This window comes from Podarcis melisellensis (genome assembly GCF_964234715.1).
Source record: "Podarcis melisellensis genome assembly, chromosome: 5".
NCBI classification, from domain to species: domain Eukaryota; kingdom Metazoa; phylum Chordata; class Lepidosauria; order Squamata; family Lacertidae; genus Podarcis; species Podarcis melisellensis.
Window position 1 is genome coordinate 1,478,850 of NC_138537.1, and position 27,651 is coordinate 1,506,500.

The 27,651-nt window shown below is 48.0% G+C and overlaps 1 protein-coding gene across 1 annotated transcript; it reads right to left on the minus strand.

The window, feature by feature from the left end:
- Positions 1 to 497: 497 nt before the first annotated feature.
- Positions 498 to 20,055, minus strand: OSTN (osteocrin). Its single transcript, XM_081911429.1, has 5 exons — positions 19,837 to 20,055; positions 9,441 to 9,539; positions 7,976 to 8,196; positions 5,097 to 5,176; positions 498 to 3,033 (listed from the first exon to the last, which is right to left on the minus strand). Exons 2-5 carry the CDS (start codon positions 9,537 to 9,539, stop codon positions 2,921 to 2,923), a joined length of 513 nt encoding a protein of 170 aa, XP_081767555.1. The 5' UTR covers positions 19,837 to 20,055; the 3' UTR covers positions 498 to 2,920.
- Between the last annotated feature and the right edge of the window lie 7,596 nt (positions 20,056 to 27,651).

The window sequence follows — 27,651 nt, forward strand, 5'->3', positions numbered from 1 at the left end:
TCACCTCTCCGCTGGGAAGCGCTGAGCAAAGGCGAGTCCCCAGGCAACGCAGCTGATTTGATCGGCGCAAGGCATGCAAGCTCCACCCCCCAGTCGTTCTTAGACTCCTTATTGGGTGAGCAACGCAGCCAAGCAACACAATTGGAGCCTCCCTCCTCCCTGGCCGGCAGGGAGGGAGGGAGAGGAGCTGCTTCCTTTGAAACCCGGGAAATTTAAGGGACATCATCAATAAGGGACAGCAGCGGGACACAGCTCTGGGATAAGGGACGGTTGACAGCTATGCCTAAAACATGGTCAAGAACTTCAATCCTAAAAAAAGGAAAAAGGTCAACAACTCTGGGGGAACAATCAAACGTCAGGCAAAATGGTCGGCCCTCACGCATGTTCACTTCATCAAATCTGGCCCTCTTTGGAAAAAGTATGGGCACCCCTGTCCTAAGTGACGTTGTGTTATAAACACAGCTAATATGGAGAAGGAAGAAGGATAGGCAGCCAGATATGACACATTATGCTTTATTTCAACATGATGGAGTTTATTCAGCTCTTCCATCGCTCTAGAATAAGGAGCATCTGGAAAGTCAGGAAAATACAGAGCTATTCTTGGAGAGAGAGAGAGAGACTCAATCAACAAGGACAAAGCATGGTCGTTCCCCCAAACACCCAGTTTCTTTTCCCATTTGTAACATGTAAGATTTCAGTGGTTAAAATAATGAAGGCAGTTCAAGAGAAAATACGACGTTGCAGGAAGCAAAACTTCAAAGCTGAGGAAACTGGCACCATCTGGAAAGAAGAGTCACAGGACACCTGCTCTGCATGCAGAAGGCCCCAAGCTTCAGTCTCCAGCATCGAACCAAAAGAGACAGTTCAGAGTTGGAAGAATCAGTGGTGGTCTTTGTGTCCACGCAAAGCAGCTTTAAGGAGGGAGTGAGGTGCAATTCCTGCACTGCAGGGGGTTGGACTAGATGACCGGGTGGGTTCCCCCTCCCAATGCTACAATTCTATGATTCTAAGGAGAGGAGAGGGGAAGCGGAGAATGAGAACAGGGCTGTGAGCCAGAGAGAGAGAGGCTGTCGAAAGAAGGCAAGGCAGATTCCTAAGATTCCACATGGTGTCTGTCATGGTCGTAAGCTGCTTACCAGATAGACAGGACTTGCTGTGGGGGCAGTTTCTCTCTCTCTTCCCCACATGAAGCAGTGATATGGTCACCAACTTGGATCACTTTAAAAGAGGATGAGACAAATTCGTGGGGGAGGAGAGAGCTCCTTACCTTTCCCGCCCCGCCCTGGCCACAGTGATCCATGCGATGGTCATCTCCAGGCTTGACTACTGTAATTCGCTCTATGCAGGGCTGCCCTTGAAGCTGACCCAGAAACTCCAGCGGGTGCAGAATGCTGCAGCAAGGCTCCTCACGGGGTCTCTGCCATGGGAGCATATTCACCCAGTGCTTTACCAGTTGCACTGGCTCCCGGTGGAGTACAAGGTCAGGTTCAAGGTGCTGGTTTTAACCTTTAAAGCCCTTTGTGGCTTAGGGCCCTCGTATTTACGGGACCGCCTCTCCTGGTCTGCCCTGCAGAGGACCTTAAGTTCCATGAATAACCATAGTTTAGAGGTCCCAGGCCCATAGGAAGTCAGATTATTCTCCACCAGGGCCAGGGCCTTCTCGGTGGTGGCTCCGACCTGGTGGAATGTTCTGTCCCATGAGACCAGGGCCCTGCAGGATTTAACCTCCTGCCGCAGGGCCTGTAAGACAGAGCTATTCTGCCTGGCTTTCAACTTCAACTTAGCCTGATCTTTTATTCCCCTTCCTTCCCTCCTTCTCCCCTTTTTATGAAGATTCCCTGCTCTGGGATCCCACAGCTAATTCTCCCCTGGTCTCCTCGCTGGCCCAAATAGGACTTTAGCCAACTAGCCCTGGTGGTCATCTAATGTTTATTGGATGGATTTCCTCCCCTAAATTGATTTTTGAATTCTGAATTTATCGTTATTCACATTTTATACTGTATTTTATGCTGTTTTTTGTTGGATCAATTAAGTGTTTTAAATTTGCTGTTAGCTGCCCTGAGTCTGGTTTTCTGAACCGGGAAAGGCGGGGTATAAATAATTTTTTTTTAATTATTTATTTACTGGTCTTGATGGCTGGGCTTCCACAGTTGGAGGCAGGGATGCTTCTGGGTACCAGTTCCTGCAAACGCAGGAGAAAGGGCTCTTGGGTTCACATCTGGTTGGCCCCTGGGAGAAGGCAATGCTGGACTCAAGGAGCTATTGGCCTGACCCAGCAGGGTCCTCTTACCTGCAATTGCTGCTCAGAAGCATTTTTGGGTGGCTCCACATGAGAAAATCCCCACCACCAGGACCCAGACAGGGAGAACTTTAGGAAGGAAATGCCAGCCAGGAGGTTGCGCTTGGATCGTAATGATTGGGAAGGATCATAGCTGTCAACGTTTCCCTTTTTTAAAGGGAAATTCCCTTATTCCGAATAGGATTCCTCGCAAGAAAAGGGAAAAGTTGACAGCTATGGGAAGGATGCTAACTTTAGCAGAGGTCCTGAGCTGACCTGAGATGGAGGACCAGTAACCAGGTGACAAGGGGTTGTGTGTGTGTGTGTTTGTGTGTGGAAATAAGAAGCTTTGCTTATTAATGCGGCTCCAGAGTCAACAACACCACCTTGCTATTTTGCTGCACTGCATTCTAATAGCCCTTCTTAGGTTGACAGACTCCCAAAAGTCTTTTTTTTATAAAAAAAAGTGGCATGCAAATGAAATTGTTATATACATATAAACAAACAAGCAGACAGACAGACAAAAAAACCACTTTCTGTTCCCTTATTCAGGAGAGCAGAGCGTCAGCTGGAAGGAAGTCTGGTCTAGTGGGCAGATCCTGCTATAACGAGAACTGGAGGCATGTTTCTTCTGTTTTTGTTTTAGGAGGCCTGTTTCTGAACTGCAAAGTCCCTGGGAGTGGCGGTGGGACTGGCGGAAGTGCCTTTGGCAGTGGGAGAGGTTCTGCGGAGGGCGTCCACCAGGGCGGGCAAACCTGTGGGGGGGGGGGAGAAAAGAAACCCATAAGGGGAGCCTTGTAGCTGGATCAATGAGCTCCTGAACAGCTTGAACAGCTCTTGCTGGAAGCCACAGGAGGCGAGAAGAGGGCTTTTGTGCCTAGGTCCTCTTTCAAGGTTTCCCCAAAGAGGTACCTGGTCGGCCACTGCTGAGAACAGGATGCTGGACTGCATGGACCTTGGGCCTGATCCAGCCAGGCTCTTTGGATGCTCTCATCAGGCCCAAGGCACATCTGATCCACCATTCTGTTCTCATGGGGGTCAACCAAGATGTCCCCATTGTAAAGCCCCCAACTGGACATTAGCAGAGCCTCCTCCCAGTTAGAGCTTTTCAAGCTGGATTAAGGATGTTTGAGGGCTCCTCTTGGCTGTTTTCTTTTTAGCTTCTTGTGGGTGTGCCCTGCAATATGGAAGCCCTGTTAGAATTCCTGCTCTGTGTTTGCAGTCATGGGATTGTTGTCTATCACATTGCATGTGGGGCCTGGAACGGGGGCAAGGCAGCACACCTGGTCATTGTCATGCACTTTGGAACTCCCTGCCTCTTGACGTCACGCCTAGGCCTGATAGCAATACCTAGCTCCCCCAACTCTTCCTTGGTTTCTGTTTTTGGGGCACAGGAGGCAAGCGGGTGTGGAGGACTCCCTGGTCCTGAATGGGGTAACTGTGCCCCTGAAGGATCAGGTGCGCAGCCTGGGAGTCATTTTGGACTCACAGCTGTCCATGGCGGCGCAGGTCAATTCTGTGTCCAGGGCAGCTGTCTCCCAGCTCCATCTGGTGCACAGGATGAGACCCTACATGCTCGCGGACTGTCTCACCAGAGTGGTGCATGCTCTGGTTATCTCCCGCTTGGACTACTGCAATGTGCTCTACGTGGAGCAACTTTTGAAGGTGACCTGGAAACTGCAATTAATCCAGAATGCGGCAACTAGACTGGTGAGTGGGGGCAGCCGCCGAGGCCACATAACTTGAAACACCTACATTGGCTCCCAGGACATTTCCGAGCACAATTCAAAGTGTTGGTGCTGACCTTGAAAGCCCTAAACAGACTCAGTCCTGTATACCTGAAGGAGCGTCTCCACCTCCATCGTTCTACCCGGACACTGAGGTCCAGTTCTGAGGGCCTTCTGGCGGTTCCCTCTCTGCGAGAAGCCAAGTTACAGGGAACCAGGCAGAGGGCCTTCTCAGTAGTGGCGCCCTCCCTGTTGAACGCCCTCCCATCAGATGTCAAAGAGAACAACTACGAGACTTTTAGAAGACATCTGAAGGCAGCCCTGCTTAGGGAAGCTTTTAATGTTTGATGCATTACTGTATTTTAATATTTTGTTGGAAGCCGCCCAGAGTGGCTGTGGAAGCCCAGCCAGATGGGCGGGGTATACCGGTAAATAATAAATTATTATTATTATTATTATTGGCTTCTAGATCCTTGATCATCTTAGTCACCCTCCCCTTCATGCTCCCCAGCCTGTCAATAGCCTTCTGAATTGGGCCAGAATTGGGCCAGAGGCGGATTGGGGGCAGTGTGACCATCTCACTCGCAATGGGCTCTGATCTGAGAGGGGGCTCTTGGGGGGGGGGCTGCAACAATGATGTAAAATGGAAGGCTAGAGGCAGCAGGGGGTGGCCCTGAATTTTGGTGTCGCAAAGGGTGCCACTGAAGTCCAAAAGCTCCAAATATGCCACTGACTGGACCCAGCACTCCAGGTGTGGTCTGACCAAGACAGAATAGAGTGGGACTATGACTTCCCTTGATCTGGACACTAGACTTCTGTGGATGCAGCCTAGAATCGCATTAGCTTTTTTTGCTGCCGCATCACGCTGTTGGCTCATTTGAAGGAGGCGGGGAAGAAACAGATACGCAGAATAATTTCCAACCCCCTGGAAGCTGCCTGTCTGTTGGAAGCCGCCCAGAGTGGCTGGGGCAATCCAGTCAGATGGGCGGGATAATAATAATAATAATAATAATAATAATAATAATAATAACAGGCTGCAGCCAAGGAACAGGCCCTGCAAGTCCACTTTTGTCTTACCCACGTCTGCTAACCTCTGGTGTTGCTCAGACGGTTCACTCCGATCCGGTCAAGGGGGATTCCAAACCGCCTCTTTGGAATTTCCACAACTTTCCTGCGGAATGAGATGCAATTAATTGGGATATCCCAATGCCCCTTTTTTGCCTACGCTCCATCCTAACCACCCCCAAAGTGGTGCCCTCCAGATGTTTAGCGCTCCCACCAGACAAGCCCTGCACCAAAACCGTCAGGGGGCTGAGATGACTCTTTTGCGAGGAAGTTCTGTGTACAGATGCTTATAAAATTATTCATGGCCTGGGGGAAGTGAATAGAGAATGGCTTTCTCCCTCATGGTACTAGAACTCATGATCATCCAGCGAAGCCGAATGTTGGAAGGTTTAAGATAAAGGTAAAGGGACCCCTGACCATTAGGCCAACTCTGGGGTTGTGGCGCTCATCTCGCTCTATGGGCTGAGGGAGCCGGCGTACAGCTTCCGGGTCATGTGGCCAGCATGACTGGGCCACTTCTGGCGAACCAGAGCAGCGCACGGAAACGCCGTTTACCTTCCCGCTGGAGCGGTACCTATTTATCTACTTGCACTTTGACGTGCTTTCGAACTGCTAGGTTGGCAGGCACTGAGCAACGGGAGCTCACCCCGTCACGGGGATTCAAACCGCCGACCTTCTGATCAGCAAGTCCTAGGCTCTGTGGTTTAACCCACAGCGCCACCCGCGTCCCGGTTGTTGGAAGGTTTAGGGCAGAGAAAAGAAAGTCCTTCTTTACTCAGAGCATAGCTGAACCCTGGAACTCACTTCCGCAGGAAGCAGTGATGGCCAGTAACCTAGATATCCTTCCTGGCCATGAATTTATTCTTTTAAAACTGTGGATGGATCCTAGCCAGCCTGGTTCTTCTCTGCCTCTACAGCTGGAAGCAGTGATGATTCTGAATCCCAGGTGCTGGAAACCACAGGAGGGAAGAGTGTTGCTCTTGTGTTCGAATTCTGCTTGCAGGTTTCTCATTTTGGGTCCTCTCTGGGCCCTGTGAGAAATAGAGGCTAGACTAGATGGGCCGTGGGCCTGATCCACCAGCCTCTTCTTGCGGCCTTATAAACATTAGAACTAGTGCAATGAGTGCTAGGATCCAGCATGCGCAAGACCTCTGTTGGAATTGGAATTGGAACGCATTTGCGACTGTCGCTTTCACAGGGTTTCCACAGAGCAAAGTTCATTGGCAGAGCGCATTTGGTGGGGACGGGCTCCCTCTTGTGGCCATGTCAAGCTACAGCAAGGCTCAATCTTCACTGTATGCTTGTGAAACATAAAGATAAAGGGACCCCTGACCATTAGGTCCAGTCGTGACCGACTCTGTGGTTGCGGCGCTCATCTCACTTTATTGGCAGAGGGAGCCGGCGGGCAGCTTCCGGGTCATGTGGCCAGCATGACTAAGCCGCTTCTGGCGAACCAGAGCAGCGCACGGAAACGCCGTTTACCTTCCTGCCGGAGTGGTACCTATTTATCTACTTGCACTTTGAAGTGCTTTCGAATTGCTAGGTTGGCAGGAGCAGAGACCAAGCAACGGGAGCTCACCCCGTCGTGGGGATTCAAACCGCCGAACTTCTGATCGGCAAGCCTAGGCTCTATGATTTAACCCACAGCGCCACCTGCGTCCCTTTGTGAAACAAAGTTGGCTTCTAAATGGCAACTCCTCAAAAGATTCCATCAACCAGGTCTCTGAAAATTTTTACACAACACTTGGGAAGACAGGTGAACTAGTGCCAGTGTACTGGAAGAATGAAGATCACCAGTGTGAAAGCCATGATTCTTCAACACCAACTTTGTTGGACTGGTCATGTTGTGCAGTTGCCTGATGATCGTCTTCCAAAGCAACTACTCTATTCCAAACTTAAAAATGGAAAGTGTAATGCTGGTGGTCAACAAAAGAGGTTTAAAGATCTCAAGGGAAAGCTAAAAAAAGTAGTATAAACACCGACAACTGGGAAACACTAGCCTGCGAGCGCTCCAGTTGGAGAACAGCCTTGACCAAAGGCACCACAGGCTTTGAAGACACTCGAACTCAGGATGCAAGGGAGACACGTGCTAAGAGGAAGCCACGCTTGGCAAATCTACACTGTGATCAACTCCAACCCGGAAAGCTATGTCCCCACTGTGGAAGGATGTGTGGATCCAGAATTGGCCTCCACAGTCACTTTCAGACTCATTGTTAAAACTGTGTTCATGGAAGTCAATCTGACTCATCTACGAGGGATGGCCAAAGAAGAACAGCATGACTCAATCTTGCTTGTTGGGGCTGATGAGCTCCATAGTTCAAAACAGCTGGAGGGCACCAGGTTGGGGAAGGCTGGTGGAAAGCTTTCTGCTTCCTTTGACAAATCGCTACCTCCATTTGTATTTTGAGTATGAGCAAATTAATTTATGTACGGTGCAGAAGTGTGCGATGCATATTATTTCAAATTTGCTTTAGCATTGCAAGCCCTCTTCGGCTTGTCCCCTGCTTGGAAGACACGGGTCTGAGCTCCTTCCCACTAGTCCCATGCTTCCTAGGCACAGTGGCCTTGCCTTTGCACTGCTTCTCTTCCCACCCACCAAAACCCGCTCATTAGCGCTAAATTGGAACAAACAGCAGTCCGTGAAAAACATGATTGCTATTTGTTCCGATTTGGGTGAGTCCTTCGTTGTACACACATTCTTGCTTACAAAACTACCGGCATTGTTACAGTAAAATCTGGGTGCGAGGCTGCTCTGCCACCCAGCCCTGCCCCCCCTTCCGTATCAGGCATCCATAAGGGAGTGCAATTTAAGCATGTGCAGAGTTATTCCTGAACATAGAAAGCAACCTTTGGGTCTCTTCTGCAGTTCCATGACTCTGAGATCCAGTTCTTCCTCACAGCTCACCTCTGCTTGGCTTTCAGGTCCAGGGAGCCGGCCGAAAGCCTGTCGAGAGGGGATCCAAACCCCGAGAAACTCCGCTTCTTTTTCGTCTCGATGACATCATTTTCGAGGGACACCAGCTCGTTGAAGAGGAGAAGTTTTGCAACCAGGTCGGCAGCTGGCTTCTCCTGGCCAGACAGGGACAGGCGACCCTCACCCAGGGGGGAGGAAGGAGCCGAAGGCTGCTGCAAAGGAGAAAAGAATGATCTTCCAGCTATTATTTATGGATTACTATAATTATCAATCAGTGACAAACCTAGATAGCATCTTAAAAAGCAGAGACATCACCTTGCCAACAAAGGTCCGTATAGTTAAAGCTATAGTTTTCCCAGTAGTGATGTATGGAAGTGAGAGCTGGACCATAAAGAAGGCTGGTCGCCGAAGGATAGATGCTTTTGAATTCTGGTGCTGGAGGAGACTCTTGAGAGTCCCATGGACTGCAAGAAGATCAAACCTCTCCATTCTGAAGGAAATCAGCCCTGAGTGCTCACTGGAAGGACAGATCCTGAAGCTGAGGCTCCAATACTTTGGCCACCTCATGAGAAGAGAAGACTCCCTGGAAAAGAGCCTGATGTTGGGAAAGATGGGGGGCACAAGGAGAAGGGGACGACAGAGGACGAGATGGTGGGACAGTGTTCTCAAAGCTACCAGAATGAGTTTGACCAAACTGCGGGAGGCAGTGGAAGACAGGAGTGCCTGGCGTGCTCTGGTCCAGGGAGTCATGATGAGGCGGACACGACTAAATGACTAAACAACAACAACAACAAATAGATTAAAAAAGACACTGATTGTGTCAGTCCACAGAGACCAAGTCGGGTTCTCACCAAGCTGACAAATGAAAGACAATATAAGAAATGTAATTAAACTAATAGAGTATTTGGAAGTGAGAAATGAAAAACAGGCCGTATTAATATTTTTAGATGTGGAGAAAGCCTTGGTTATTTTTGATTAAGGTATTAGCCAAAATGGACACAGGTAATTATTTCCTGGCTGGAATTTAAGTGATCTATATTGATCAATCTGCAAATACTTTAATAATAATAAAAAAGGGTTGTGTGGACCTGAGCTGTATTTGGGTTTAGTTGAGTAAAGAGTTTACTTCTCTGGCTTTGGAGACTTATGACTTCAGTGCTGACCTGGCACCACCTGAGCTACTGACAACCTTCTCCTCCTCCTGGAATTTGCCTATTCCTCTTTTAATTGTCCTTGCCTCTAGCATAGAGGAAGAAGGAGGATTGGTGGCAGTAAAACTCTTCTTATGGTCTTTTCAAACTGCTATAAAGAGCATTTAAAAAGAGAGAGAGAGATTTTAACTCTGACCGCTCGAGGGCGCTTTGAAATAAGAAATCCCAGCCATAGGAGAACGTCTTCAGTGCAGAAATTTGGGCTTGCCAGAAATAATTGGGCCTTTTTTGAGATCACCACTTACCTCTTGCAATGCCGCTACCTGGAAAGTTGTCCTGGATTGCCACTGGAAGAGGGTGATGGCCAAGACGAGGTACCCAGCCGCTCGCTGGCAACGCAGCATCTGCAAAAGAAAGCAGCGCCACAGTCCTTTGCCCGGTCCAGTCCCACACAGCTGGGTGCCCACTCCAAGCAGGGGGAAGTTCAAGGTGCGCATTTATTGACTCAGGTATTATCAGCTACACTTGCACGGCAACTCAGTATGGTCTGTTCTCAGGTGTGTGCAACCATCGAAAGAAGAAAGTGCCATATTTTAAAATGCAATGCCAACAAAATGGAAATTTCTCCTTTCGGGTGGAGGAAGCAGGGAAATAAACTAACAATATGGTAAACTAGAAATGGTAATGGAAGAAGCAGAGATTATAATTTTAGAAAATCCAAGCTGTTTAAAATCCCTGGGTGAATTAATAATAATAATAATAATAATAATAATAATAATAACAAATTTTTATTTATACCCCACCCTCCCCAGCCAGAGCCGGGCTCAGGGCAGCTAACACCAGTAAAATTACAATGAAAACATAATAGAGGGGGGAGAAACCAATTTAAAATACAAGTTAAAATGAAATCTCATTTTAACAGTAGCCCATAGATCAAAACCATAAGGTGAGGGAAACATAAGGGTCAGACTGAGTCCAAACCAAAAGGCCTGGTGGAACAGCTCCGTCTTGCAGGCCCTGCAGAAAGATGTCAAGTCCCGCAGGGCCCTAGTCTCTTGTGACAGAGCATTCCACCAAGTCGGGGCCAGTACTGAAAAGGCCCTGGCCCTAGTAGAGACCAATCTAACCACCTTTTGACTTGGGACCTCCAAGGTGTTGTTATTCGTGGAACTTAAGGTCCTCTGCAGGGCAGACCAGGAGAGGCGGTCCCGTAAATACGAGGGCCCTAAGCCACAAAGGGCTTTAAAGGTTAAAACCAGCACCTTGAACCTGACCCTGTACTCCACCGGGAGCCAGTGCAGTTGGTAAAGCACTGGGTGAATGTGATCCCGAAGCAAGGACTTCAGCTGGCATCAAAGAGACAAGCTTTGCAGAAATTAAAGAGGAGAAGGGAGAGAGCAAGTAAAGGTTAGGAAGAACTTTCTGGCGGTAAGGGACCCCCTGGAAGGGGGTGAACTCTCCTTCATTGGTGGTGCTTAAGCTGAGGCCATCTGTCATGGATGCTTGAGCTGAGATCCCTGCATTGCTAGCTGGCTCTTGGAGTTCCCTTCCAACTCTACAATTTGATGATACTATGAAAATTCCTGGGTGACGGTCCTGGGATTCTTCAGCAAAGGAAGCCATGGGCCCAGTATACCTGAAGGAGCGTCTCCACCCCCATCGTTCAGCCCGGACGCTGAGGTCCAGTGCCGAGGGCCTTCTGACAGTTCCCTCATTGCAAAGCTACAGGGAACCAGGCAGAGGGCCTTCTCCGTGGTGGCACCCGCCCTGTGGAACACCCTCCCACCAGATGTCAAGGAAAGAAACAACTACCTGACATTCAGAAGACATCTTAAGGGAAGTTTTTAATGTATGACATTTTAGTGTATTTTTGGTCTTTGTGGAAGCCGCCCAGAGTGGCTGGGGAAACCCAGCCAGATGGGCGGGGTACAAATAATAAATTATTATCATCATCATTATTATTATGGAGAAAGAGTTTTCTCTCTGCTGATAAAAGCTTTAGATATTCCTCTGTAAATCTAGAACCCCACTGCTGTGTTTTAAATGTTACAAAACAACCATACATACTCGGAATATATTTGTAGATGCTGAGACATATCTAGTAAAAGTAAAGGGACCCCTGATCATTAGGTCCAGTCATGGCCGACTCTGGGGTTGCGGCGCTCATCTCGCTTTATTGGCCGAGGGAGCCGGCGTACAGCGTCCGGGTCATGTGGCCCGCAGGACTAAGCCGCTTTTGGCGAACCAGAGCAGTGCACGAAAACACCGTTTACCTTCCCGCCGGAGAGTACCTATTTATCTACTTGTACTTTGGTGTGCTTTCAAACTGCTAGGTTGGCAGGAGCAGGGACCGAGCAACGGGAGCTCAGCCCGTCACGGAGATTTGAACTGCCAACCTTCTGATCAGCAAGTGCTAGGCTCTGTGGTTTAACCCACAGCACCCTCTGTAAATCTAGAACTCCACTGCTGTGTATTAAATGTTATGAAACAACCATACACACTCAGAATATATTTGTATATGCTGAGACATATCTAAGGGTAGCCCAAAACCACCCCTGCAGCTTCTCCATCCCATCCAGGGGGTAACAAAATATGGGGAGGGAGGATATTGGACCTTCTCGGTCCTGGTGTTCTGGCAGAACTCTTTTCGATGGTTATGGCATCCTAGAAACTTTGACCAGTGATCCACGGCTGGCGTCCCTGTCCTCTGGCCCATCTTGCAGAGGCTGATGGGGACCAGACTCAGGTTGTTCACATACCCACAATGGCTGCCTTCTGCCCCCACAGTTGGCGGCAGCAATGCTTCTGAATTTCAGTTGCTGTAAACAGGGCCAGATTTAGGTTTGATGTGGCCCTCAGCTCCTGAAGGCAATGGGGCCCTTTTTATGTCCAGCTGCTCTTTGTCCACAACAAATGGTTGCTGTTTTTGTGTTGAATATATGCTGTATGGTTATTTATGGACCTCATAGGTATCTCAAGCCATTTGCACATCACAAAATATGTGTTTTATCCAAGTAATTGTTGATCTGAAATACAATTAAGAAGTATTACCCCCCCCCCCAAGCTATATAGCTTATATGTAAATCCGACACTGGCTGGAAACCAGAGGAGAGTGTTCCTCTTGTGCTTGGATCCTGCATGTGGGTTTCTCACAGGAATCTTTGTCATGGTGAGATCAGGTTTGCAGAATCATGGCGTTGGAAGGGACCCCCGAGAGCCATCTAGTCCACCCCCTGCAAGGCAGGAATCTCAGCTCAAGCATCCCTGACAGATGGCAACCCGACCTCTGCTTAAAAAGCTCCAAGGAAGGTAGAGCCCACCACCTCCCGAGGAAGTCTGTTGAATGGCTCTTACCGTCAGAAAATCTTTAATCTCCCTTTGGGTAATGCAGTACTGGATCTGCCATTGGCCTCATCCTCAGGCTCTTCTGATGTTCTTCTTTGCCTTCCTCTACGGCCCCTGGCGAAAGGGCAAATCTCAGCAACAGAGTATATCTGCTTTGCACTCCTGCGCCGCAGGGGGGTTGGACTAGATGATCCTTGGAGGTCCCTCCCAACTCTACAATTCTATGATTCTCCCAGTGAGGCTGGGAGCTCAGGTAAGTGCAGGCCACACTCATCGGGTTGGCATGACGGTCTGACTCAGTATAAGACGGTGTCTTGTGTCCTTTGAATTTTTATGCAGGTTTCTGCCCCTCCAAACTGAGAAACTGCAGCCTATCGCTGCGCAAGGAACCCACATCCTGATTATCTGCCTACGGAAGTGGGGGCGGGGGACGTAAAAATAAGTGGCAAGGTTAAACACACACTTTTTTCCCCTTCACGGCGAAACATCTGCGCTGCTGTTCATTCATCCCGGCGAGCTAAAAATAAGCCCCTGTACGCTAATCAAAATAAACAGAGAGGTCCAGAAGTGCAAAAAGGCATTTGACTTCAACACAATTCAGGTAACTCTGGGAGTGGAAGAGGTGGGAAAGGTAAACGGCCAAGCTCTGCTTACGGGTTGCCAGGGGTCTTCAGCCTTGCCCTGCAACTAGCTGGTTGAACACATAATAATAATAATAATAATAATAATAATAATAATAATAATAATTTTTATTATTTCTACCCCACCCATCTGGTTGGGTTTCCCCAGCCACTCTGGGCGGCTTCCAACAAAAGATTAAAAATGCATTAAAAGATCAGTCATTAAAAGCTTCCCTAAACAGGGCTGCCTTCAGATGCAATAATAATAATAAAATAATAAATAATAATAATTGTTGAACTATGGAACTCCCTGCTTCAGGAGAGATGGCAGCAATGTTTCTGAGTAGCAACCAATGGAAATCCTGCAAATTATTGTCAGTCTGACCTTGTAGTCTTATAGTCCAGGGGCAGCTGCACACAAGGTTCAAATCATCCACTGTTAGATCTATATCTCACCTTTTCTCCAAAGAGCACAAGGCGGCTTAGACATTTCTGCCCTTCTCTCTTTTATCCTTACAACAACAACCCTGTGAAGTAAGCTGGGCTGAGAGATAGTGACTGGGCCAAAGTCACCCAGTGGACTTTGTGGCTCAGCGGATGATTTGAACCCTGTTCTCTCAGGTCCTAGTCTAACCCTCTAACCACTAGGCAACACTGGTTGACCAGACGGTATTCTATGCAGGTCCAGGTGTGCTAAACTGACACACAGTCCTATCCGGTATCTAGGCCTTTCCCCACTGAAATCAGCTCTCCGACAACACCAGACTTCTAGAATTGGGAAGACTGCTTTGCCAGGTTGCACCAGAAGTGGGCAGCAAGTCCTTGACATCTTTATTATGGGATGGTTCATCCTCAATTTGAGAACAAAGCTGATCCAAAATGAATGAGGCAACATCACATTCTTACAGGAACTCGTTATGTTTGGAAAGGTTTTAAAGCAGAGGTTGGGTGGCTGTCTGACGGGGTCCTTTAGCTGAGATTCCTGCATCGCAGGGGGTTGGACTAGATGCCCCTTGGCTTCCCCTTCCAACCTGATGGTTTTATCATTCTATGAAATATCCGACATGGAAGTTGGAGCAAGCTTGTATTCTGCTGCTCCACAGGGGAGGACCCCAACCGTTGCATTTCAATGACAACCAAGGAAAGTAGAATTCGCTTTCTGAAAATAAAAGACACCTGACATTGGAACAGGCTCCCTCTGAGAGTGATGGACTCTCCTTCCTTGGAAGGTTTCGAACAGAGGTTGGGTGGCCATCTGTCATGGATCCTTTAGCTGTGATTCCTGGGGGTTGGACTAGATGACCCTTGGGGTCCCTTCCAGCCCAATGGTTCTAGGATTCTAAGACCATCCTGGGCCCATTCAATCACCACAGGCTGAAGCTGCAACTCTCTCCTCTTCCGAAGAAGAACCAGGCAGATGCCAACCTGACTTTCTTCTTCTTTGGCCAGGTGAAAAGGAGAAGCTGCAGAGAGATTTCTTCCTCCTTTCCTTCTATTGGGAAATGCACTCACAGTTTGCTCACATTACAGCTGTACCTTGGTTTTCGAACAGCTCAGTTCTCGGACGTTTTGGCTCCCGAATGCCGCAAACCCGGAAGTGAGTGTTCTGGTTTGAAAACTATTTTTGGAAGCCGAACGTCCAGCGGGGCTTCCATGGCCTCCAATTGGCTGCAATAGCTTCCTGCAGCCAATCGGAAGCCACGCTTTGGTTTTCAAACGTTTTGGAAGTCGAATGGACTTCCGGAACTGATTCCGTTCGACTTCCGAGGTACCGCTGTACTGCTTTATAGTGCTGTGAAGTTGTTGTTTTCCTTGGTATTATTTTTATTATGATTCATTGCATTTACATCCTACCCTTTCCCCCAAGAAAATCCAGGCTTAGAGTGTCGGACTAGGACTAAGGGGACCCGGGTTCAAATCTCTTCTTGGCCCTGAAGCTCATTGGGTGTCCTTGGGCCAGTCACTGCCTCTCAGCCTCAGTTTCCTCACAGGGTTTTTGTGTAGGATAAATGAGGAAGGGGAGAACTTCTAAGCCACCTTGAGCTCCTTGGAGAAAATAACAGGATACAAATGTAATAATCATAATCATAACCATAATTCACACCAGCTTCATGGGCATGTAATGAACTTAGAATTGAACTATCTGCCCCCCCCCCGAATTTCCATCCACTTTCTTGAACTCGAGGGCTGGTAGGTGTTAATGACAGGAACTCTGAGATGGCAAGAATTTCAGCATTTTGGTAACTTCTGAAATTCCTTGTTTAGCAAAAGCCAAGAGAGAAGGGAAAATAACCGCTATGTTGACGTGAAAAGGGCAATTTTGCTCTTATATCCCGGGAGAAAGATGAGCCACGAGTAGTTTGCTATTTTATTTTTATAAAAAAAATAAGGCTTTGATCCTGAGGGCTTACGAGAAAAGACATCTTGCAGAACGCACCATCAATCATTTACTTAAACCCTGTGTCAGGATGTCCGAGACTTGAGAAAACACACTTCCTTTCGTTAACACTGGAAATGAGCCAAAACAACCTGAGGTGGTTGTTTTTCTTAGAAGCTGTGACTTTTGGGCAATTTTCCAGCAGCTCTGGGAAAAAAAAGTTCCCTTTCTTTCTTTCTTTCTTTCTTTCTTTTTTGTTAGAATCGCCTTTGCTTGTCCTTGGCGATATCGCTGTGTGGCCAACCCTAATTGGCAAGGTTGTGCCGTGAATCCTGACTGGTTGGGATCATTCAGGTGGTTAATCCAGAAAGGAATTAGGCGGGAATGAAATGATAGGAACATAAGAAAAGCCTGCTTGGATCAGGCCAATGGCCCACGGAGTCCAGCACTCTCTTCTCACAGCAGCTGACCAGATTCCCCAGTGAGAAACCCAAAAGCAGGATTCAAACACAAGAGCAACGTTCTTCCTTCGCATCCCAGCTAGTGCTGTAATAAACAAAAATCTGCCCTTATTCCCTTATGGGGGACACAAGAGCCCTTTTAGAGTCCTTTGCAGGTTCTCCATCGGTTGGAGAAAAGAACAGAGGCCAAGCAGAGAATATTGAGAAGCAAAGCAGCTAGTAAGCCTGATCTTTATTGATCTGTTGCAACAGGGTCCTCACTCCCCACATACAGGAGGGAGGAGGAACCCAGAAGAATGGTGTGCAAGTCTTTATATAGACTTTTGAAATTGCCTACCCTGGAGTCCAAGACCACCCCAGATACATCATACCTACTTCACAGAAAGGGCGGTCTACAGCAGAAATCTGAGTGCATTGTTTACCTCCTGTCTGGCAGGTTACCTGTTAATGTTTACTTCTTTGGATACCCTGGGGAGCCTGGTCAGTCTTTTGTAATGATAAATACTTAGTTCCTGAGCCAAGTCACAGGCTCACCCTATTCATACACGGACATGCCCTTAAGACCAGTTTTGTGAAGGACAAGACAATGGGGAGGCTTTTCCATTTTCCTTCGACCTTGCAAAGAAACCATTTGGTCAGTCTGGGAGCCAAAATGGTTCCAGGGCTGTTTTCCTGTGCTGCTTTAGACATGTGGTTTATATCTTTATGTACGTGTTTGCTTGTTACATTTATGAACATTTATTGCATATATAAGACCTCAATTTATTTATTGCATGGCCAATGATAGCCCACAGCTCCTCCATGAATTGGCCCAACCCTCTTTTAAGGGCATCCAAGTTGGTTGGTGTCACAGCCTCCTGAGGAAGTGAGTTCCGCAATTTAACTATGCACTGTGCGAAGAAGTCCTTTCTTTTACCTTTCTTGCGTCTTCTGACATTCAGCTTGGACGGCTGGCTGAGCCAACTGCAGCCAGAGATATTGAACAGGATCAGAAAGGGAAATATCATCTCACAAGGCTAAGTATTCAGGGGACGAAAATTCCTATTTGAACAAAAATAGCTAGGATCTACTCAAAAACCCGACTCCGGGTGTCAACACTTCAGGGCTCACACGAGGCTGTGGGCACATCTTGGCAAAAGTCCTCTGCTGAAACAGGGGTGGCGCAAGGTTATATTTGACTTTGCTTCCTTCCGTATTTATTTATACTATATTTAGCCATTGGCTCTTAAAATCAAGATTAGGTCCATTAAAGTGTGGCTGTGTTTAGGAGATTGTGGTGGTTGGATCAGAGGCCAAGAGAGAGGAGCAGCTGCTACAGGGGTAAAAGGTGGCCAATACAGCAGGATTAGACCGAGAATCGTAGAACTGAAGGGTTCCCAGGGGTCATCTAGTCCAGCCCCCTGAACTGCAGGAATCCAATTGCTCCTTCTCCTCGCAGGCCACCCTCCAGTTTCAACAGCCTTATTGGGGTCCCCTTCAGACTAAAGGTACACCCAGTGAAGCTGAATGTTGCAAGGTTCAAGGCAGAGGAAAGAAAGGATTTCTTCATGCGGCAGAATTCAACTGTGGAACTCACTCCCACAGGAGATAGCAATGGCTGAGATGGTTTTAAAAGAGAATTAGACAGTTTCAAGGGCTATCGATGGCTATGAGCCAGGATGGCTATGCTCTGCCCTTTGCATGTGGAGGCAGAGATGCTTCTTACTCCTGGTTCCTTGAGATCCTGCAGCCTCGTCTTATATTCTCAAAAGTGCTGTTTCCCAAAGCTGCCATCTACATCCCCCTTTGAACAGAGATGACTTGTCCATTGTGCTCTAGCAACCTTTGGGATGAACTACTGCAGGGCTCAGCAAACTTTTGCAGCAGGGGGGCCGGTCCACCGTCCCTCAGACCTTGTGGGGGGCCGGACTATATTTTGAAAAAAAAAATGAACGAATTCCTATGCCCCACAAAGAACCCAGAGATGCATTTTAAATCAAAGCACACATTCTACTCATGTAAAAACACGCTGATTCCCGGACTGTCCGCGGGCTGGATTTAGAAGGCGATTGGGCCGGATCTGGCTCCCGGGCCTTAGTTTGCCTACCCATGGACTACTGCAACACAGTGGGACTGCCCTTGAAGACAGTTCAGAACCTTCAGCTGGTCTAGACTGCTAGCCAAGGGGACTTCCTGAAGTCATACAACTCCCATTGACTGCCGGTTAATTTCTCAGACCAATTCAAGGTGCTCAAATTAGTGCTTAAATCTCTACATAGGACTACAAGTAGGACTAATTTAGCCAGCTAGCTCTGGTGATCATCTAATGTTTATTGGATGGATTTCCCCCCTAAATTGATTTTTGAATTCTGAATTTATTGTTATTCACATTTTGTACTGTATTTTATACTGTATTTTATTTATATTTTTGTTGCATCAATTAAGTGTTTTAAATTTGTTGTTAGCTGCCTTGAGCCCGGTTTTCTGAACTGGTATAAATAAAAAAATATTATTATTGTTGTTGTTTTTGTTGTTGTTGTTGTTGTTGTTAAATTACTTGGAGTCCTTAATATCTGCAAGGCTGACTCCTTTCCTACAGATCATCCCAGGTGTTAAGATTAGCAAGGGAAGCCCCCCTTGGTTGGTTCTCTTACCCTTGGTAGTTCAAGGAGAGGCGATCCGCTAGCCATCTTCAAATATCTGAAGGGCTGGAAGATGGAGCAAGCCTGCTTTCTGCTCCTGCTCCAGAGGGCAGGACCTGAACTGGTGGATTCAAATTGCAAGGAAGGAGATTCCAGCTAAACATAGGGAGTGCTTTCTGAGAGCAAAATACAGTGGAATGGACCCCTTTGGGAAACAGTGGACTCTCCTTCCTTTGGAGGTTTTTAAGCAGAGGTTGGCTGGCCACTTGTCATGGATGCTTTAGCTGAGATTCCTGCATTGCAGGGGGTTGGTCTGGATGACCCCAGGGGGTCCCTTCCAACTCTGTAATTCTATGATTCTAAGAATGAGCAAAGACTGTCGCACGTGGGCTGAGTGTTTGTCTTGTTACTTTCATCCGGGTCTGTGTTCGAAATACCTGAGTCCAGGTGTGCATCCCTCCCTCCTGTTTTTTAGTGTGGGAACTTACTCTGAGCTAACTTTTCGAAGGTTGCTTTCTCCTCTTAAAGTTCACCGGAGAATGAATCAAAGGGGTGGGGATGACTTTATCGGCTAAGAAAATTCTCCTTACGCTAAATTCTCACTTCTGGTCCATTCTGCAAGCCGGAGAACACCATTATTATTATTTTCAGTAGCACAGCAACCAAGTTATTGAGTCATCTCGCTTCTCTGGCATGTTCCTTTAGAGGCATCATGTTGCAAAGTTATTTTATTATTCATGTATTGCATTTATATGCCGCCTTCTCCCCCAAGGAGCTCCAGGTGCTCTGTGCGGTACTTCTTCCCCTGTGTGGGAAGTTAGGCTGATGACTGGCCGAAAGCCACTGGTGTGTTTCATGGCTGAGGTGGGAACCGAACCCTGGTCTCCAAGGTCTGACACTCTAACCACTACACCACATTGCCCACACTGCATTTTTAAAATCAGCTGAACAAAGGCATTTAAAAACAATAATAATAAATAAAAGTAATATGATCTGCCGTTCCCTGCATTCAGACACCTCTGAGAACAATGCAAACAGCCCATTCCAGACCACCATTTGACACGCTGGGATAATTTTGGTCCATTTCAGCCCCGTCTGAGAATTGCAGTGAGACACACAGTGTGCAGGTGGGGGAAGCCCCCTTGTCACCCTCTGCAGACTTTGCATATTCTTGCTGGTTCTGAGCAGAACTTTTCAAAAGCAGCAGTGCTAGGATGGAAGCAAAGGGTTGCAAGAAAAGAAAGACACGCAGAGAGAGATGGCCTCTGCTCACTCACCTTGAATGGAGGAGGCTTGGAAGATCAGTCCTTCAAATCTTCCAGAAAAACCCCTGGTCCTTCCAAGCTGGTTCCTCTTCACTTATCTCTGATGTTCACTTTTCTCTCGGAGTTTTTATAGTCTCTGAAGGCGCTCCTGCACTCCAATCCCTGCCTCTGCTCTCTCTTACATCATTTCTCAAGATTTTCCACTGCTCCTCGTCTCGAATCCCTCTCTCTCGGTCTCCCTCCCCTCTCCACATGCTCATTTCTCCTCTTTTATTTATTGCTCCGATCAGGGCAATTAGATTATCGAGAAATGGGACCTGGGCGGGCTGGATCAGCTTGGGGGTGGGTGGGTGTTTCTATCTCTTCCCGACAAAGCCCAGCTGGACGCCTCTTCTGGGAATCTTGCAAGTTGGGTGAGGGCCACAAAAATTATCTTCCTTGTTGATCTTAATCCGGGTAGAAAAAAAGGCTTAAACCCAAAGAGAAAGCAAGTGTTCTGTGCCCAGGACAGAAGTATATCAGATGGTGCAGTGCATGGAGAAAGCGGATAGGGGAATGTTTTCCTTGTTCTCCCCTAACACTGGAACTTGTGGTTCATTCAATGAAGCAGAAGGTCGGAAGATTCAGGACGGGAAAAAGAAAAGTCTTTTTCATGAAGTGCATAACTTTGGAACTCCCTCCTGAAGGAGACAGAGTTGGCCCCAGTGCCAGATTTACATATAAGCTAAACAAGCTCTACCTTAGGGCCCCACTCTCTTGGGGAGCCCCAAAAAAATTAAAGGAAAAAAACCCTGGATGTACATTTCCAAAATGGAATGTGGGTGGCGCTGTGGGTTAAACCACAGAGCCTTGGGCTTGCTGATCAGAAAGTCGGCAGTTCCAATCCCCGCAATAATGGGGTGAGCTCCCGTTGCTCAGTCCCTGCTCCTGCCAGCCTAGCAGTTTGAAAGCACATCAAAGTGCAAGTAGATAAAGAGGTACCGCTTGGGCGGGAAGGTAAACGGCGTTTCTGTGCGCTGCTCTGGTTCGCCAGAAGTGGCTTAGTCCTGCTGGCCACATGACGCGGAAGCTGTACGCCGGCTCCCTCGGCCAATAAAGTGAGAAGAGCGCCACAACCCCAGAGTTGGTCACGACTGGACCTAACGGTCAGGGGTCCCTTTACCTTTACTTACATTTCCAAAATATAAGTTTAAAAAAACCAAATAAAATGAAGCCTACATACAGCAACAGTGTTTTGTGTTGTGTCGGCTCCTATGATGTCAGTCATGGGCCCCGCCTGCTTGTCTGCTCCTGAAAATATCACTGGTTTTCTCATTTCTTTATCAATTACTTTGATGGAATACATGTTTTGTTATGTGCAAATGGCTTGAGATACCTATGAGATCCATAAATGACCATGTAGCATATATTCAACAGGAAAAAAGTGACAATTTGTTGTGGACAAAGGACAGCTGGATATATAAAGGGCCCCATTACCTTCAGGAGCTGAGGGCCTCATCAAACCTCAGTCCGACCCTGGATGACCCCCAACCTGGATGGCTTTATGGGTTAAGGTAAAGGGACCCCTGACCATTAGGTCCAGTTGCGGCCGACTCTGGGGTTGCGGCACTCACCTCGCTTTATTGGCCGAGGGAGCCGGGGTACAGCTTCTGCGTCATGTGGCCAGCATGACTAAGCCACTTCTGGCGAACCAGAGCAGTGCACGGAAATGCTGTTTACCTTCCTGCCAGAGCGGTACCTATTTATCTACTTGCACTTTGATGTGCTTTTGAACTGCTAGGTTGGCAGGAGCTGGGACCGAGCAACGGGAGCTCACCCCGTCGCGGGGATTTGAACCGCCGACCTTCTGATCGGCAAGCCCTAGGCTCTGTGGTTTAACCCACAGCGCCACCCGCGTCCTGGCTCTAAAAGAGGAGGAGACAAATTCATGGAGACGGAAAGGGCCATTGATGGCTCCTAGCTAGGATGGCTCTGCTCTGCCTCCACATCTCGGGGCAGCAATGCTTCTGAAAACCAGTTGCTAGAAAAGCTCAGGAGGCGGAAAGGTTCTTCTGCTCCAATCCTGCTTGCAGGTTTCCCATTGAGGCAGCTTGCTGACGACTGTGAGAACAGGATAAGACAAGCCTCCTCTGGCCTGACCCAGCAGCCGGGCTCTTACGTTCTTACAGAACCTCCAGGTTCAGTGGCACTCTATCCAGATTCCTTGGGTGGTTTGACCGCTGTGAGAACAGGATGCTGGATTTTACGGACGCCAGGTCTGATCTAGCAGGCTCTTCCTATGTTCTTACTATGGCAGATCAGAGTGAAAATACCTCTGGGTGCGAACGAGATACATTCTGGAGTCCTGTTTGCATCCCGAGCAGAACGCAACCCGCGTTTGCGCATGCACAGGTCATGATTTGCTGCTTCTGCACATGCTCGTGACGTAATTTTGAGCGTCTGCGCATGCACGAGCCGCGAAACCCGGAAGTAACCCGTTCCGTTACTTCCGGGTCGCCGCGGAACACAACCTGAAAACGCTCAACCTGAAGTGTCTTTAACCCAAGGTATGACTGTCCGTATAGTAAAAGCTCTGGTTTTCCCAGTAGTGATGTATGGAAGTGAGAGCTGGGCCATAAAGAAGGCTGATCGCCGAAGAATGGATGCTTTTGAATTCTGGTGCTGGAGGAGACTCTTGAGAGTCCCCTGGACTGCAAGAAGATCCAACCGCTCCATTCTGAAGGAAATCAGCTCTGAGTGCTCACTGGAAGGACGGATCCTGAAGCTGAGGCTCCAAGACTTTGGCCACCTCAGGAGAAGAGAAGACTCCCTGGAAAAGACCCTGATGCAGGGAAAGATGGAGGGCACAAGGAGAAGGGGATGACAGAGGACGAGATGGTTGGACAGTGTTCTCGAAGCTACCAGCATGAGTTTGACCAAACTGTGGGAGGCAGTGGAAGACAGGAGTGCCTGGCGTGCTCTGGTCCAGGGGGTCACAAAGAGGCGGACAGGACTAAACGACTAAACAACAACAACAACAACAACAACAACATGACTGTACCCCAGAGGCTCTGTGTCTTACTGGGGTCTCTTTTTAAAGCAGATCTGTACTGCACCATCCCTTGAAACTTGGTTGGTCCAAAGGAAAGTAAAGGAAGACATTTGGCACCAGTTTGGCTGCAGAAGTTGCTGGAAGGAGGCGTACTAGGCACCATCCAACCGCCTTCGGGACTCCAGATTGGTGTAGAATTTACGCCTTAGCCTTTTCTTCTCCCAAAGAAAACCCACAAGGCAGCAGAGGTTTAGGGCCAGCGTTTTCCTTGGTTTAAACTTTTATCTCAGCTGTGAAATATTAATAATAATAATAATAATATATTATTATTATTATTATTATTATTATTATTATTATTATTATTATTATTATTATCATCATCATTATTATTACCCCGCCCATCTGGCTGGGCTTCCCCAGCCACTCTGAGCAGCTTCCAACAAAATATTAAAATACAGTAATGCATCAAACATTTAAAGCTTCCCTAAACAGGGCTGCCTTCAGATATTTTCTAAAAGTCTGGTAGTTGTTGTTCTCTTTGACATCTGGTGGGAAGGTGTTCCACAGGGCGGGTGCCACCACTGAGAAGGCCCTCTGCCTGGTTCCCTGTAACTTGGCTTCTCGCAGTGAGGGAACCACCAGAAGGCCCTCAGCTCTGGACCTCAGTGTCCGGGATGAATGATGGGGGTGGAGATGCTCCTTCAGGTCTACTGGACCGAGGCCGTTTAGGGCTTTAAAGGTCAGCACTTTGAATTGTGCTTGGAAACGTACTGGGAGCCAATGTAAATCTTTAAGGACCGGTGTTATATGGTCTCGGCGGCCACTCCCAGTCACCAGTCTAGCTGCCGCATTCTGGATTAATTGCAGTTTACAGGTCACCTTCAAAGGTAGCCCCACATAGAGCGCATTGCAGTAGTCCAAGCGAGAGATAACCAGAGCATGCACCACTCTGGTGAGACAGTCTGCAGGCAGGGAGGGTCTAATCCTGCATACCAGATGGAGCTGGTAGACAGCTGCCCTGGACACAGAATTGACCAGCACCTCCATGGACAGCTGTGAGTCCAGAATGACTCCCAGGCTGCGCACCTGGTCCTTCAGGGGCACAGTTACCCCATTCAGGACCGGGGAGTCCTCCACACCAGCACACCCCCCCTGTCCCCCCAAAACAGTACTTCTGTCTTGTCAGGATTCAACCTTAATCTGTGAGCAAACCACTCTGAGGAGGATTTTTTTGGAAAGGAACAAGACGAAGATTGTGACACACTTACTGCAAGTAAAATAATAATAGTCAAAATAAGAGACTATAATGGTGAGACACCTTTTCTTAAAGATCAAGATATATATTTGGTAGCTCTGGGATGGCATTTCCACGGGGTGTGACTCATCTGGGCGTAATGGTGTTTTTTTGAAGTTATCTTTTATTGTGTAGCTGTTTTTACAGCCCAGAGATAATTGGACCTTCCCCACACAACTTAAATGCCAACCCTTCCCCAACACGACACCCTCGCACTTTAAAGAAATTTTAATGGCAGTACGTCAGGACACAGAAACACAGACGGGGCCCCTGAATTGGAGAATTAAGGCATAAAGGTGGAGACAGAGCCAAGAAGCAAAGAAATGCAGAACTGAATAATTCTGGTCTTTGCAAAGAACCATTAATTTACACGTAGCCTGGAATAGTGTATCTTACAGCAGTTTTAAAAAGTAATGAATGTTGTGACCTGCCCTGGATTTGCTTGGCAGTGAATGGCAGGAATAAATTATACAAATAAAATATAAAATAAAATAATGTATATATTTAGAGAGACAGACAGACAGACAGACAGACTGACAGACAGATATTTGGGCAGTGCTGTGGCAGAGACGTGTGCACGATAGCTGTCCTCTTCCTCTGTACCTGGAGACAGAAATGCTTCATAAGAATATAAGAGCATAAGAATTGCCTGCTGGATCAGGCCAGTTGCCCATCTAGTCCAGCCTCCTGTCCTCACAGTGTCGGAGCAGCTGCCCCAGCGAGAAAGCCGCAAGCAGGATTCGAACACAAGACCAGCCCTCTGCCCTCCTGGGGTTTCCAGCAACTGGCATTCGGAACATTGGCTGCCTCTGATTGCGGAGGGCAGAGCATTGACAGCAGGCATTGACAGCCCTCTCGCCCTCCACGAATTTGTCCAATCCTCTTTTAAAGCCATTGAGGTTGTTGGCCATGCCTGCCTCCTGTGGGAGGGAGTTCCCCAGTCCAACTGTGACTCCGTGAAGAAGGACTTTTATTTAATCCACATAGCTGTCAACCTCCCCCTTTTTTTGTAGGAAATTCCCCTATTCCAGCACCATTTCCCGCTGCTTCCTGCTGCTATCCCGAATTGTTAGTGAAATATACTCAGAGTCGAGAGTGGATTTCATGCTCTTTATTCAGCTCATAGTGGTGAGGAGGAATGGAAGTTCCCCCAGAATGTCGGCTTTATATACATTATTTACACAATGGGCTGCACATGATTGGCTAATTCCGGGATTCTCCTGTAGGCCAATCAGGTTGCGGATTCCCTTCCACCTGGAGCTGGATTGGGTGGCTCCTGTGGACCAATCAGACTGCTGCATTCTGGATCCTATTCAACTCAGTAGATATCCCGTAGACTGTCCCCGGGACAGGTGAGGCTGCTGATCCCTTATTTTCAAGGCTGCTGATCCCTTATTTTCAAATCTGAAAGCTGACAGCTATGTTAATCCACCCTGAATCACCCAACGTTCAGCTTCAATGGACGTCCGTGAGTTCTAGTGTCACAAGAGAGGGGGGATTTCTCCATGCCATGCATAATGAGAAACCTCTCTCCTGTCTGCTCTTCTCGAAACTAGAAAGTTCTGAATACCAGTTGCTGGAAAACACAGGAGGGGTTTCCGTTGCATGTTTCCCTTTTGGGGTATCTGGCAGGCCAATATCTAGGTTATGGTCTCTGACCTGCCCCCCACCTCACCCCAAAGCGACGTGCCTCCTCACACTGCCCCAGGGGGGCCTTGGAAGTACCCCCTGCCCAGCCTGGGGAGCTTGTAGCCAGAGCTGTTGCAGCAAACAGCTGTGCAAGCCTTTGGGAGGCAGAGATGCGAAAGGGCATCAGAGGGAAGGAAAGAGGGACAGAGGACAGTGTTGCCTGCAGCACCCCTGACCAACAGTGCTGGATTTACATATGAGCTAAACAAGTTCTAGCATAGGGCCCCACTCTATTGGGGGCCCCCAAAAAAGGTAAAGGAAAAAACCTGGATGTACATTTCCAAAATATAAGATAAAAAACAGGTAGAATAAAACCTACATCCAGCAACAGTGTTTTGTCTTGTGTAGGCTTCTAGGATGTAAGTCATGGGCCCCACCTGCTCCCTCAAATATTCCTGGTTTGCTCCTTTCGGCGGTTCGAATCCCCGCAACGGGTTGAGCTTCCATTGCTCGGTCCCTGCTCCTGCCAACCTAGCAGTTCAAAAGTACGTCAAAGTGCAAGTAGATAAATAGGTACCGCTCCGGCGGGAAGGTAAACGGCATTTCCGTGCGTTGCTCTGGTTCGCCAGAAGCATCTTAGTCATGCTGGCCACATGACCCGGAAGCTGTACGCCGGCTTCCTCGGCCAGTAAAGCGAGATGAGCACCTCAACCCCAGAGTCGGTCACGACTGGACCTAATGGTCAGGGGTCCCTTTACCTTTTTATATATAGGGTGACTGCATTTTGCATTATGAATTATGAATATTTACATTTTGAATTATAGCGCTAGACGAGACTCTTGAGAGTCCCATGGACTGCAAGAAGATCAAACCTCTCCATTCTGAAGGAAATCAGCCCTTAGTGCTCACTGGAAGGACAGATCCTGAAGCTGAGGCTCCAAGACTTTGGCCACCTCCGGAGAAGAGAAGACTCCCTGGAAAAGACCCTGGTGTTGGGAAAGATGGAGGGCACAAGGAGAAGGGGACGACAGAGGACGAGATGGTGGGACAGTGTTCTTGAAGCTACGAACATGAGTTTGACCAAACTGCGGGAGGCAGCGGAAGACAGAAGGGCCTGGTGTGCTCTGGTCCAGGGGGTCATGAAGAGGCGGACACGACTAACAGACTAAACAACAACAACATTTTGCATGGACTGTTTGCATGGCGACATGTGCAAATGACTTTAGGTACCTATGAGGTCCATCAATTATCATGCAGCATATATTCAACACAAGAAACAGCGACTAGTTGTTGTTGACAAAGGACAGCTGGACATATAAAGGGCCCCATGACCTTCAGGTGCTTAAGGCCTCATCAATCCCACTCTGCTGACCATCATTCAAGGCACCCCAGGGTGCCACAGCACATGGGTTGAAAACCTCTGCACTGCACAAATGAGTCATTTCTTTGGCGCAGATATGCATCGGATTGCATTGTCTCTCTTTCTCTCAGCCTCCTCAGTTACAATGCAGGTGATAATAGCACAGTGTCGAAATTAATTCCTTTGCGGCACTTTGAATTCTGGAAAAGTACTGTACAATTGCTATGTATTATTAATAAAAGGCAACAGCTTCTCTAGCCAGTTCTATGGGTGCCACATTAAAGGTCCAGCGAATGCAATCATGCTTTGAAAATGTACCATTCACCCTCCACAAATGCCATTCGCCTGAATTATGCGCCCATATCTCGCCAGTGCGCCTTGTAGTTAATGCATCTCTAGTGCAGCCGGATTAGGAGCGCTGTGGACAACTATGGATGCCATGTCTCAACAGGGGCATCATCATAGCATTGAAAGGGCACAGTAAAGGATGTCTAAAATGGCAATGTGGGAATG

What these genes read in the sequence shown, in the direction of transcription:
- OSTN (XM_081911429.1), bottom strand. Translation starts at nt 9,539, where the DNA reads ATGCTGCGTTGCCAGCGAGCGGCTGGGTACCTCGTCTTGGCCATCACC. An exon ending in GACCTGAAAGCCAAGCAGAG is followed by an intron (nt 5,177 to 7,975) that starts GTGAGCTGTGAG and finishes CTCATTCCGCAG; the next exon opens with GAAAGTTGTGGAAATTCCAA. An exon ending in CCGTCTGAGCAACACCAGAG is followed by an intron (nt 3,034 to 5,096) that starts GTTAGCAGACGT and finishes CCCCCCCCACAG; the next exon opens with GTTTGCCCGCCCTGGTGGAC.